The sequence below is a fragment of the Talpa europaea genome (assembly GCF_964194135.1).
Source record: "Talpa europaea genome assembly, chromosome: 15".
In the NCBI taxonomy this organism is placed as follows: domain Eukaryota; kingdom Metazoa; phylum Chordata; class Mammalia; order Eulipotyphla; family Talpidae; genus Talpa; species Talpa europaea.
In genome coordinates this window covers 68,438,573-68,451,008 of record NC_140083.1, presented here as the reverse complement: position 1 = coordinate 68,451,008, position 12,436 = coordinate 68,438,573, and the positions used below count along the sequence as shown (strand labels likewise).

The 12,436-nt window shown below is 41.8% G+C and overlaps 1 protein-coding gene across 1 annotated transcript; it reads right to left on the bottom strand.

The window, feature by feature from the left end:
- Nucleotides 1–1,406: 1,406 nt before the first annotated feature.
- MFAP5 (microfibril associated protein 5) lies at nucleotides 1,407–11,358 on the bottom strand. Its single transcript, XM_084256075.1, has 9 exons — nucleotides 11,024–11,358; nucleotides 10,100–10,135; nucleotides 7,087–7,125; nucleotides 6,451–6,483; nucleotides 5,998–6,024; nucleotides 4,438–4,467; nucleotides 3,464–3,554; nucleotides 2,855–2,928; nucleotides 1,407–1,615 (listed from the first exon to the last, which is right to left on the bottom strand). The coding sequence occupies exons 1-9, from the start codon at nucleotides 11,079–11,081 to the stop codon at nucleotides 1,503–1,505; spliced, it is 501 nt and encodes a 166-aa protein (XP_084112201.1). The 5' UTR covers nucleotides 11,082–11,358; the 3' UTR covers nucleotides 1,407–1,502.
- Between the last annotated feature and the right edge of the window lie 1,078 nt (nucleotides 11,359–12,436).

The window sequence follows — 12,436 nt, the reverse complement described above, 5'->3', positions numbered from 1 at the left end:
TTCACCAGAGACAGAGTGTGGAACAGAACAGGTGGATTGACTGAAAACACTGCTGAGGGGAGCAGCGGGCGAGGCAGGAGAGTTCTGCTGCACCATGTGGGTAGCTCCCTGGCTGGGGATCGAACTGCAGTGAGAGCTACATAGTGCTGTGACTCAACCCCTTGTGCGACCAGGGAGGTCCTCCTACCCCCTGAAAATTTGACCTGGAATTAAGGGAAAGTTATGGGGGTATTAAGACTTTTCTATGAGAAAAGGACTGAATGCATGTTAGAAATGTGGCTTTTTTTTTTTTTTTATAGAGGCATATTTATTTATTTATTTTTGTTTTGTTTGTTTGTTTATACATGCACTGGGTACAGTCAGAAGCGCGGGAGGGTGAGAGAATTCACCAGAACCAGAGCGGGGAGCAGAGCAGGCAGAAGGACCGAAGTACACTGCTGAGGGGAGCAGCGGGCGGCAGGAGAGGTCTGCGCGCCATGTGAGACCCTCCTCTGGTGGCCGGGGAGCAGCCGGGGATTGAACTGGTGCCACAGAGGCCGCAGGCAGCTTCGCAACCTAGCGCTCAACCGCTGCGCCACCGGGAGGCCCTTTTTTTTTTTTTTTTAAAGGAGAGAATGGAAGTATGAAAGATGGGCACAATACAGGAATTTCCTTGTGCAAAAGAGAAATGAGAGTAAAGCATGAAACTAACTGGTATTGGGGCCTGAAGGGGACAGAAAAATTTCTGGCAATATCCCAAACCAGGATATAATAGTGAAAATCCTTACATATTTTGCTAAGTGGCTAGAATGAAACAGCACCAACTCAAGGAAACTCAGGCCAATGATTTGGTTTCACAATTATCTTGTGGAGGTGGTATAACTCCAATACTACCATAGGTGAGAAAGTAATTGAGACTTATTTCCAGTCCTTCCTGAAAAATCAAATTGGGAAGTATGAGTCCCAAATTCATTCTTTTTGTTTATCCTCAGAAAACACTTTGGGTCTTAATGTATTATTAGAAGAATTGGCTGTGCAGAATTTTTCTAGGACTAAAAAATTGCGTGATCCATAAGGAATATTTGCCAGATAATTATTAGCTCAATCCGGCCAAATAATTGTATGTAGATGAAGGGTGAGTTAAATCTAGGAAACTCTTGCAAGGAAAATAAATGAAATCCTATGGCTAGTCAAAACACAATCACAGCTTCTACCTGAAGTTGAAATTATATGTAGAATGTTTGCATATAAGCCACATGGTTGTCAATTATCTACTATATTTATGATATTGGGAAGAGGGTAAATAATGCAATAATAGACTTTGTATTTGAAGTACTAAAAAGTGAAATTTTATCAGTCTAGTGAAAAATCAGGGAGTAGGGGCAAAAGCTAGGCACTGCAAAGGGACTGGTTTAAGAAATCCTAATGTCTATGGGTTAGCTGGCAATGGTTGGATAAGGCACTCCCCAGTCTCCGGCATTCTCTCCTCCCATTCATGTGTTTCCTTTACTCCTGCTGGGTAATCACAGACCACCTGGTCTCTGCAAATCCACATTTTCACAGGGAGGAAGCCGGAAATAGTTGGAGCGCCGAAGTCGCCTTGGGGGCAGACCAGCCATCTGACGACAAATTTCATCTAGAAGGGAAGCAGAGCGTGATAGGAAGAAGGAAATAAGGGCTCTTGTTTTATGGGAAAGAGAAGGCTGTGGTGGGTTGCAATGCAAAGAGATAGATCTGGTATAGAATTCCAGCCCTTTATTGTTAACCCTTAATTAGAAAGTTTAGTTCTTTTGAACCTCACTGTAAAGCATTAAAATAGCGGCATCAGCAATGTAGTTATACTAAAATGGAATATGTGTACAAAAGTACCTAGTACAGGTGGTCAATATATATGATTGCTTTATATACCTAAGCTCCCAGTTCTTCTGATGATGGGCTCATTAAATAGTAAAAAAGAAAAAATGAGGTCCACTCATTCAATATATATTTAAGTGTTTACTAAGTGCAAATAGCTAACTTAGTAAGTCCCCTGAGACACTTGAAAGTGCCTAGAGTCCCAAAGACTCCATCTCAAGGTGCTTCCCTTGCAGGTGGCCTGCACACAACCTAGGAGGCAAGCAACAAGTTTCCTTCTGCGAAGTTCACTACAGCTCTTACTCAGGAACCCAGAGCGAGGCGGGTGCTGAGTCAGAAGTAGCTGTGTCTGTGGTGCCTTCCCCAACCACAGCCCTCACTTGGGGCTGGCCTGGGGGGGAGGTGACAAGTGTCTTTATTCACACCTTGCATGGTCTATAACCACACTTAAGAGTGTCCTTATAAAGTCTTTCTACCATTGACCCTGAAATTTTACAATAAACAATGTAAATTTTCCTGGAATTGGTGGACTACTTATAATCTAGATAGTTTCTAAGTGTCTAAAATGTCCATTTAAAATTATATGTCCTATCCAAGCACTACTGTCTCAATTCATGTTTTTTTCTTTTTTTCCTTTTCTTTGTAGAGCTAGGAACATGGCTGCTGACTAGTGGACAGTATTTGTAACGGCTGCCTGGTCTTTCTATCCAGAACTATAAAAGAGCCTCAGAGCAAGTAGAGTTTGAGAAAGCTCTGTATATTTAAGAGAGGTTGAGATTGCAATCCAGTTGAAAAGAGATCTTGAGGTACTTTTTTTCTAGTTATTTTTATATACTAAGCATACTGTTTGGTTTGGATTGTTTATATGTGGTGACTTGGCGGTCCAGGGAACTCAAGATCTCTTCCAAAGCCTGATCTTGAATCATCTAATATAGTGTCCCTACTTAGAGCGCTCCCTCCTCATTAAAAGCACCACTAAAAGTGCTGGGTTCCTGAGTAAGAAGCGCAGGCATCACCTTACCTTTCATAGCTTCATGTTCTTTACAGACAAGACGGGAGCAGATCTCGTTGTTGATGATGTACATCCGTCGTAAACTACCAGCACCGATGCATGATTAAGGAAGGAGAGAGAAGAAGCACTAAGGGGGAGAACTGGCTGAGGCCTGCAGTACCATTTCAGCCCTTCTATTCCCCACTCTACCCTGTCTCCCCAGTCTGGGTTTTTCCTTGGGTATTTCACACTTAATTAACCACATCCCCCCATCCCTGAAGAGAATAGGAGATAAAATGTTATTAGTGATAACTCTTAGAGACACTTTACACACTCCACCTAGAGTCAGGCTTAATACTTCTTCCCATTACTCTCTATCATCATTCAACATTCTAGTGTTTCCATCATGACTATGTCTCCAGTCCTCATCCTCACTTGCCCTCAAGTATCTAGACTTCCTGATCAGCCTGTTCTCCTCAATTTCATTCCTGGTTCTAACACTTTGAGGAATAGCTAGAAGAGGTATGCCCCAACTTCTCCACCAAAGACTGAAATTCCATAGTAGGTGCTCAATAAACAATTACTGATACAAAAACAACAGCACAGAATTTGGTCTGTGGGTATTCTGGGACCCCTTACCTGGTGAAACATAATTGATGATGAATGCATTGCTTAATTGGCCGATGCACAGAATAGAGTCTTGTGCAAGCAAATTTCTCATCTCGGCACTCTGAAGAAGCCCAATACAAAAAAAAAAGAGGGAGAAACATAAAAGAAAGGCTGGAGGAGGGGAGAGAGTGGTATAAAAAAATGCAGTCTCTGCAGAGCATCATGGTAAACTGGGGCAGGTCCTTCCTGCTCACCAAAGCAGAGCAATAGGAAATTGGTAAGGAAGAAATGTAAATACTGCTTTACCTGGAAACTCAGGGCTCTTCTAGGAAAAATTCCTTTTAGGGTTATCCAGGTGGCAATATTAAATATCAAATTGAAATCCTATTAATATTATTCTGACATGGGTCACCCTTTCTAGTTCAGTAGTTTTTAACCTTGGATGCACATCAGAATTGTTAGTATGCCAAGAAGACAGTTTTAGGCATTGATGGTAATTCTTTTTTTTTTTTTTTTTGAAGATTTATTTACGTATGCATACAAGAGCTGGGGTACAGGCCAGAGATGCGGGGGGATGAGAGGATTCACCAGAGTCAGCGGGGCAACAGAACAGGCAGACTGACTGAAACACACTGTTGAGGGGAGCAGCGGGCGAGTCAGGAGAGGCCTGTCTCGCCACATGGGTTTCTCCCTGGCCGGCTGGGGATGGAACTTGTGCTGCAGAGGCTGAGGATTGCTTCATAACCCCTTGCGCGACCAGGGAGGCCCTGATGGTAATTCTGAATCAAATCCACTAAACAACAAAAGGGATGATAACAGGGCCATATACCAAGGGTTCAACATTTTCCCTGACTTTTAGGAGAGGAATTCATAATGAAGGGGGGGTTATAAATGGCATTAATAATATTATTTGAGAGAGAAAACTGAAAGATGCACCAAATACTCTCTAGGAACAGAGAAGTAAAGAATCCACAGGAAGAAAATTCATGCAATCGACGTCATACCTGCGGTGGTATTTCTGTCATTTGACGAAGCTGGAAAACAAATGTTTTTTTCAATTATTACTAGCTCCAGAAATCATTACCTCTGTAACTGTCATGTTGCTCACACGGCACCCATAAATAAGAAACAGATGAGTTAACACCTTAGCAGCTTATAAAAGAAAACTCATAATGGGCTGGTTTGAGGCACACAATTGGAGAGATTTAGAAGTTAGGATGGGAAATCTGATTTTGCCTTTCTTCTCTCTCTCCTGGAGAGTTGAGAAATTCTGTTTTGTGAGCATCTCTGTAGTGTGACAAACACATTTATTAGAGACACAAGGCAAAGAGTAATTCCTGAAAGAGTTTTATCTTAGAGCTAAAGAGAGAAAAGGTTGTTATCTTGAAGAAGCTCTTTCTCATAAATTTCTTCTCTGTACATTATATACATTAGCATGGGTTCTTTTATGTTGAATGAAGTTGTTGGATAAAGAATAGTGAAGGTCATAGAGTCTTCACCAATGCTGACCTAGGGGTAAATTAAATACAGACTTAGTTTGATTCATGGAGAACATGTCAAAGGCAAATGAGTCTTGAAGGAATAGACTAACCATGGGTGTTATCTGGACATCAGAAGGAAGAGAGGTGCTAATAAAGTAGGTTATTATAAGAAGTATGTTAGGTACTCATCTATGCCATGGTTTCAAATGTTTTTCCAATTGATTACTCTGATTAGAAATTTCCTTTGTATAAACTACTCATAATGGTTTTTCAATGAATCCTAAACCTTTGACAATATTGTTTTCTTTATCTGGAAGCTCTTCCCTCTTCTATTCACTTGAGTCACGTTGACTTGTCTTCAGGAAGAAACATTGTCAATGTTCCATCTTAACCCCCAACACCGAGTCTAGCCAAGGGCTATGTTTGAGTCTTTTGTTTGAGTATGCTTATCCTGATTGTAGCATTTTGTGAAGCCACATAAAGTTATCCAATCATTTGTCAATCTTGTCTATTAGGCAAAGATTTTTAGGGAAAATGAGTTTTTACCTAGTAGCAAATTCTCAGTAACTCTTTTAAAAATAATCTGGTTTTTGTCTTACCACTTGTCTCTTGCAGTTTTTTCCCTAATCATTAAACATTAATCATTAAAAAAACTCAGTTTCTCCAATATTTCCAGCTCTGTTTTGCTTTACCTTTGAACATGCTTCTCCTCTGGCTGGAATGCCCAGATCTTGACTCCCTGGTTTGCTCCAGTTCTTCTTTTGAGAATCAGTTCAACCATTAAATCTTCTAGAAGGCTACTTTTATTTACCCAAACATCTCTTTTATAGATTTGTCCTGCCTTTTGCCCATTTTGGAAACTTTGAAAGAAAGATCAGGTTTTGGTATTTGGTATGGCAAACACCTAACACTATTCTTCCTTGTTAAGGAATCAAAAATGTTATTTAAATTGAAGTGTTGAAAGAATGTGCTACATAGACTTTCATTTTGGGATTCATCACCAGCTATACTGCCTTCCAGCATGGGCTCTGGGGAAAGCCCAGAATGGCCCTGGTCGCCCTGGGATCCCAGATCTGAACTCACCCAGGTCATCTTCGATATCAGCCAGAACTGAAAAGGCACAAAACAGCAGGTGTGAGGAGGGCTTAGAATTGGCAAGGGGAGAGGCAGAGTAGAAAAAAGAGAGTGGCGATATCAAGGCAGGGTAAGGTGTAGCTGGGTTTGTGTATTATGTCCAGTGGAACAGCATTAACAGAAGTAATTGTGAATAATTTGGAGGAATATTTGGTCTATTGACATACTAATTTGGGGGATGTCTTTATTATCCATGCCTCATTTTACTTATGAATCCATTTTGTTCTCTCTTGTTAGAGGACAAGAAGGTGTCTCTATCCCAATGTCATTGAAAATTTACCCCCACAACCCCTCTATCCCTCTCCCAGAGATAAAATATATAGGATTAACTCAAGCTGAAATAAATATAATGAAAGTTAACAAAAATCATACCATTTTGAAAGAACTGCAGTAAAAATTTACCTGTTTCATCTGTAGCCGGATCATTCACCAGATCTGCAAAGATCCCCAAAATGGAATGAAAAATGTAGGCAGGAAGAGTAGCAAAAGGTAGCAGGAGAAACAGATGGGGTTTTTTTTTTTTGGTAGAATAACTGGGGTATAGGCCAGAAGTATGGGGCAGGGGGCAAGAAGGGGTGTTGAGGATTCACCAGAGACAGTGGGGAGCAGAACAGGAGTATCTACTGAAATACACCTCTGAGGGGGGCAGCGGGCAAGACAGGAGAGGTCTGCTGTGCCATATGTGGGTCAGCTCCATAGCTGGGGATCGAACTTAAGCCATAGAGGTGATAGCACTGACAGTTAACCCCTAAGCCACCAGGGAGGCCCGGAAAGGCATGGTTTAGTAGGAGGCAAGAAAGATTGACATGAAAGAATGTGGGTTCTTGGGCAATTATAGGGACCACCACAGAAGGACATGAAAAAGATAAAAAGATTGTGCCAGTTCACATCCTGGAAGATAGACAACAGACTCCTGCAGCCCCAGCACACCCACCAATCTCCTTTTTAAGTCTTCCTTTTTCTTTGCACAGACATCATCCTTAGTAATTCTTGCCCTAGATATGAAAGCAACACAGAAACAAAGAAAAGGTAGCTTACTAGGATCTTCTGTGAATGGCTCTGGAGTCACATCATCATCTGAAAGAAAAGTCAGAAAGCCTGTTCTGAGCACTCTGTCCACCTCCCTCCCTTGTACTCCCCATGAGTTGTCTGACTTGGTGCCCAGCACACGTAGGTACTCCCACAATTATATTTTTCTTTGTTTTCTATGGCCTTTCCCCTATAATTCAAACAAATTTCCTACTTCATGAATATATTTATTCTTATTCAGCCCTAGTCTAGAATGTTTTTTTCTGTTGTCTTTTTTTTTTTAAAAAAAGTATTTATGCATACAAGAATTGGGGTACAGGCCAGAGCTGTGGGGGGTGGTGGTGGTGAGAGGATTCACCAGAGACAGAGTGGGGAACAGAACAGGCAGACTGACTGAAATACACTGCTGAGGGGAGCAGCAGATGAGACAGGAGAGGAGAGGTCTGCTGTGCCATGTGGGTAGCTCCCTGGCTGGCGTGGGCATCAAACTCATGCTGTAAAGGCTGCAGACAGCTTCATAGGTTGCTTCTTAATCCCTTGCGCTACCAGGGAGGCCCTTTTTCTGTTGTCTTATCTAGAGGGATGAAAGAACTCCATGTCCATCTGAAAATCCTCCATTGCAGCCCCTCTCTGGATTAGACTTTAAGTATTTATTGGACAGCAGAAATAATGTACGTTATTTCATTGTCTCAGTAGAGAATAATATAAAGAACGAATACTAGTATACTGTTCTAGGTTTTGTTTAAATCACCGTTTTTACAATTGATAAAACTGAGCACCAGGAGAATAAGTAAATTGCCCAAGCTCACAAAGCTTGCTAATAATTACAATGGGTTGATGATCTCTTTGCAATGCTTACTACATTGTCTATACCAAAATAGAATGTTGATATTTATACTTTTGATGTAATTGAGTATCAGCTTGCTGATACATGAGCATTCTTACAGGGTGATGTTTATGGTTTTGTGATGCTCAGTGAGAAGTGAGGTGAAGAGAGGAGAGAGGAAAGCCAGTGTTAGTGAGGAGTGCCTTGCAACTGATCACTCGAAAGTAAAAGCGGGAGAAGAATTAAAAATGGTCCAGGTGTCAAGGTGGAAACTATTAAAATAAAGTAAGAATACCGTCTATTTAAGTAACATCTCTTCCTCAAACAGGCTGTCTCAACTTTTAAAAAGCAAAACAACAAAGAAGTATTAACATTTAAATATTTAGCAAATATCAACAGTTCATCTGTAATCCCTCCTTGTAGATGGAGTGTCATGAGCTGTTTTACCCACTAGGGGTCAGCAAATTTACACAGTTTTACTTTATAACTTCCGAGCCCAGATGCCAGCTAGGAAACTGGTGAGACTCGCACTATATAAAGCCTGTCAGTTATTGATCACTGTAGTGGAGGCAAAACTCAAAACATTTTGCAGGAATTTCTCCTGCTTACTCTTTATGCCTTTTTAAAAATTCCAGATAAAGGTCATCAGAAACTGACGAGCCCCTTTATCCATACCACTCAGTACGAGTTTTCTTCTTTCGGAACAAATTGTGATGAAAGGAATCCAAGCCTAGTCCAATCCCAGTGGATATTTGAAAAAATCATGGACCAAAATCATTCCAGAGGCTGTACTGGGTGTAGCCCCATCCTGCCCTATTCCCCTTTTCCAGCCACATTCCAGTTCAGTCACTCATACAAAGTGAAGCCATGGTAGGGAATTGGGTCTAAGAGTGTATCCAAATTGTCTCCTCAGGATTTTAGGACTAAATACCATTTTTCTGCACAGACCTTAGTTTAATCCACCTTTTCCTTGAGCTACCACTATACTAAATGCTTTATCTGGGATTCACAATGTTTCTCTGAAAAACTATTTTATGGAGACATTTTCATTATATCTGTTAGTATTACTGCTAGCAAAGCATCCCAATGTCATGAAACATGATGGGATCTTAACCAGCTCAGAGAAATGAATTCAGAATGTTTAGTAGTTTTGTCAGTGCTGAAATGTGATGGAGTTTCTGAGGCAGGGTTCTGGCTTTTTTATCCTCAAGCAGGGCCATGGCAAGTATTTTAATCTTCTGTATGAGAATATGCAATAAGAAATTATTGTGCACCAGTATTCATATATACAACTCAAAGAGTAACACTTTATTTGTGGAGTATATTTGCAATTCACACTGATATTTATTTTAGTCTATCCTAACTCATTAAAGAATAGCCAATTGTGACCCATAAATTGGATTTTATGCTCCATTAAAGGGTTGCATACTTAAGTGCTCTCAAGGGTTGGGAAAAGGAAGAGAGATATTGTTAATGATGTTGACTGCCTTGAGGCAGAGTAGAGTTGATCAGTTTCCTTCATCAAGATGAAGTAAGTACTCCTTGAAGGAGTCAAAATTTTATGATTCTGTTCAGGTGACACAATACCATTATAGAACAGAGATTTCTTCTTAGTTTGTCTTTGCATTTTAGTCCACTGTAACATTGATTAAAAATTTTTTTTTGTTAAATATTTATTTATTTGTGCATGCAAGATCTGGGGTACAGGCCAGAGGTGCGAGGGGTGAGAGGATTCACCTGAGACAGTGTGGGGAGCAGAGCAGGCAGATTGACTTTAAATACACTGCTGAGGGGAGCAGCAGGTGAGCCAGGAGAGGTCTGTTGCACCATGTGGGTAGCTCCCTGGCTGGGGATCGAACTTATGCTTCAGTGGCTGCACATAGCTTCATAGGTTGTGTCTTAAACCCTTGTGCCACCAGCGAGGCCCTGTAACATTGATTTTTAAAAATGCTTTCCATTAGCATTTTCTGAGTGAGAGAAGAGATATATAGAGGAGGTCTCAGGAAAGATATAGTAAAAATGAAGACCAAGTTTTAGGAATGGGATGATCAGATTATGGAAACTGGTGAGATAGATCCTATTTCTCACACCTTGGCAACAACTCTCACCATTGTAGTCAAGTGTTTTTAACTCTGATCATTCATCTGCGTTAACCTGATGAGAATCCCAATAGCCTAGATCCCAGCGTTCACCTACCTCCTCGTTGGCCATTGGCCCCTAGTGGTGTCCAGTCTGTACCAAAGGAAGGAGAAAAAAAAATATGAGTGACTCCAGCTGCATATCCCATAAGGCTTTAATGAAACCAGATCAGATAAATGATAGCCAAATGGTTGTACTTTATCTTTCTGTCTTTTCTTTCTATTTAGCACAATATGAATGGTCAGAGCTGCATACAAAGTTGCAGGAATAGAAACACTCAAGAAAGGCAATGGTCGGCCACAAAATCCTACTCTGCTATGCTTGGACTCAGGATGCCCTCTTGACCTCACCCCCCAACCAGGAATGGGGTCTTGTTTCAAAGAGTGGGTCGGGGGCCTTTGTACTGTGTCCTGACTTCTGTCCTCACAGCCCATTATTCACACTACTACACAAGTGATTTTTTTCATAGTCTGTATCTAGGAGAACAGGATTTCTTTAAAGCCCAAGTTTCCTTCTCTGTGGTCAGTCTGCTAATGAGATTCTGTGAAATCAGAGAAGATAATTTTTCTTTTGTATTTACAGAGGGTATATGTTTTTCTGTATGTACATGAATATACTGGTGTCAGAACTGGTGCTAGTGTTTTGCAGGGCTTTTTTTTATATACTTCCTTCCCTTTCTTATCGTTCAATATTTGAATTTGGTCCAGCTGTTTATTACACGGTCTTTCTAAGTTATTGTCTGCATTTGTGTCTCAGTTTCTTCTCCCTTTGCTATTTGTTGACTTACTCTTAGCTCCCTGAGTCTGAGATCATCTCCAATCATATCTCTGCGGTTTTTTCTTTACACCAACTCTTCTCTTTAATAACAGTTGAACTCAACACCAAACATCACTTCCTCCCATTCCCTTTAAGCTCCTTCCACCCTCAAATGCACATATAGCTCAGGAACTGGCAGGTTAATGGAAAAAGATTTTGACTCACCAGAGGGGATGATGAGGGCAGTGAGCAGCAGCAGCATCGCAGGTCCCGAGAGCAGCATGTCTGACAGGAGTTGGGAATAGACACGGTGGTGCTCAGGGGCGCCATCAGCAGGTCAGTCCCAGGAAGGACATCTGTGGGACTTCCTGGTTCTACTCTGTGATTCCTTTTCATTTTTTTTTTTTTTTTAAAGTAGGCCACTCAAGTAACTTCATCGCCCTTACTTACTTGGGGGCCTCGTTCTGATGTTACTTTATTTTTTGCATAGAAAAATGGGGATTAAGGGCCTCCCTCGTGGTGCAAGGGGTTAAGCACCGCACTATGAAGCAATCCACAGCCTCTGCAGCACGAGTTTGATCCCCGGCTGGCCAGGGCACAACCCACATGGCAAGGTAGACCTCTCCTGTCTCGCCCGCTGCCCCCCTCAGCAGTGTATTTCAGTAGATCTGCCTGTTCTGTTCCCCACTCTGTCTCTGGTGAATCCTCTTACCCCCCCCCACCTCTGGCCTGCACCCCAGTTCCTGTATGTGCATAAATAAATAAATAAATCTTTAAAAAAAAACATGGGGATTTAGGCTATAGGTCTGGGGGGCTGAGAGGATTCACCAGAGACAGAGTGGGGAACAGCACAGGCAGATTGACTGAAATACGCTGCTGAGGGGAACAGCAGATGAGAGGTCTGCTTCGCCAAATGTGGGTTAGCCCCATGGCCAGGGATCAAACTCAGTCAGTAGCAGTGATAGCGCTGAGACTTAACCCCTAGGCCACCAGGGAGGTCCCCTTTTATCTTTCACTCAACATTCATTTTTCCTTGAAACTCTTGGCATAACCATTTTTCTTCTTCTTTTTTTTTAACATTTATTTATTTGTGCATACAAGAACTGGGGTGCAGATCAGAGGTGTGGGGGTGAGAGGATTCACCAGAGACAGAGTGAGGAGCAGAACAGGCGGAATGACTGGAACACACTGCTGAGGGGAGCAGTGGGGAGAGACAGGAGAGGTCTGCTGCACCATTTGGGCCAGCTCCCCTGCCGGGGATTGAACTCATGCTGCAATGGCTTTGGATAGCTTCATAGTGCTGAGACTTAACTCCTTGCGCCACCAGGAAGGCCCTTTCTTCCTCTTTTCTACCAAGTCAGAGGAAATTTTATATTCTAAATGGCCCTCGTTTTGCCCTTCCCTGTGACCTTGTTCATTTACATTGTCTAATCTTCCTTTTCACTGGGATTTCTTTATATTATCTCCTCTTGGTGTCACCCCTCATTTGAATTCCATGGATCATTGGGATGTCTGCTCAAGTCTAGGTCCAGTGACATTCCCCACTGTCCCCTTCTAACCCTTCAAGAAACACACACACACATACACTCCCTCTGTCCATTTAGGATTTTATACAAGCAACTCACTGTCCAGGATCCT

Bases quoted from the DNA above. Each gene is read 5' to 3' on its own strand.
- MFAP5 (XM_084256075.1), bottom strand. From the start codon at position 11,081: ATGCTGCTCTCGGGACCTGCGATGCTGCTGCTGCTCACTGCCCTCATC. The intron at 10,136-11,023 runs GTGAGTCAAAAT...CCTTTGGTACAG, and splicing joins TGCCCTCATCATCCCCTCTG to ACTGGACACCACTAGGGGCC. The intron at 4,468-5,997 runs GTGAGTTCAGAT...TTTGTTTTCCAG, and splicing joins TGATATCGAAGATGACCTGG to CTTCGTCAAATGACAGAAAT.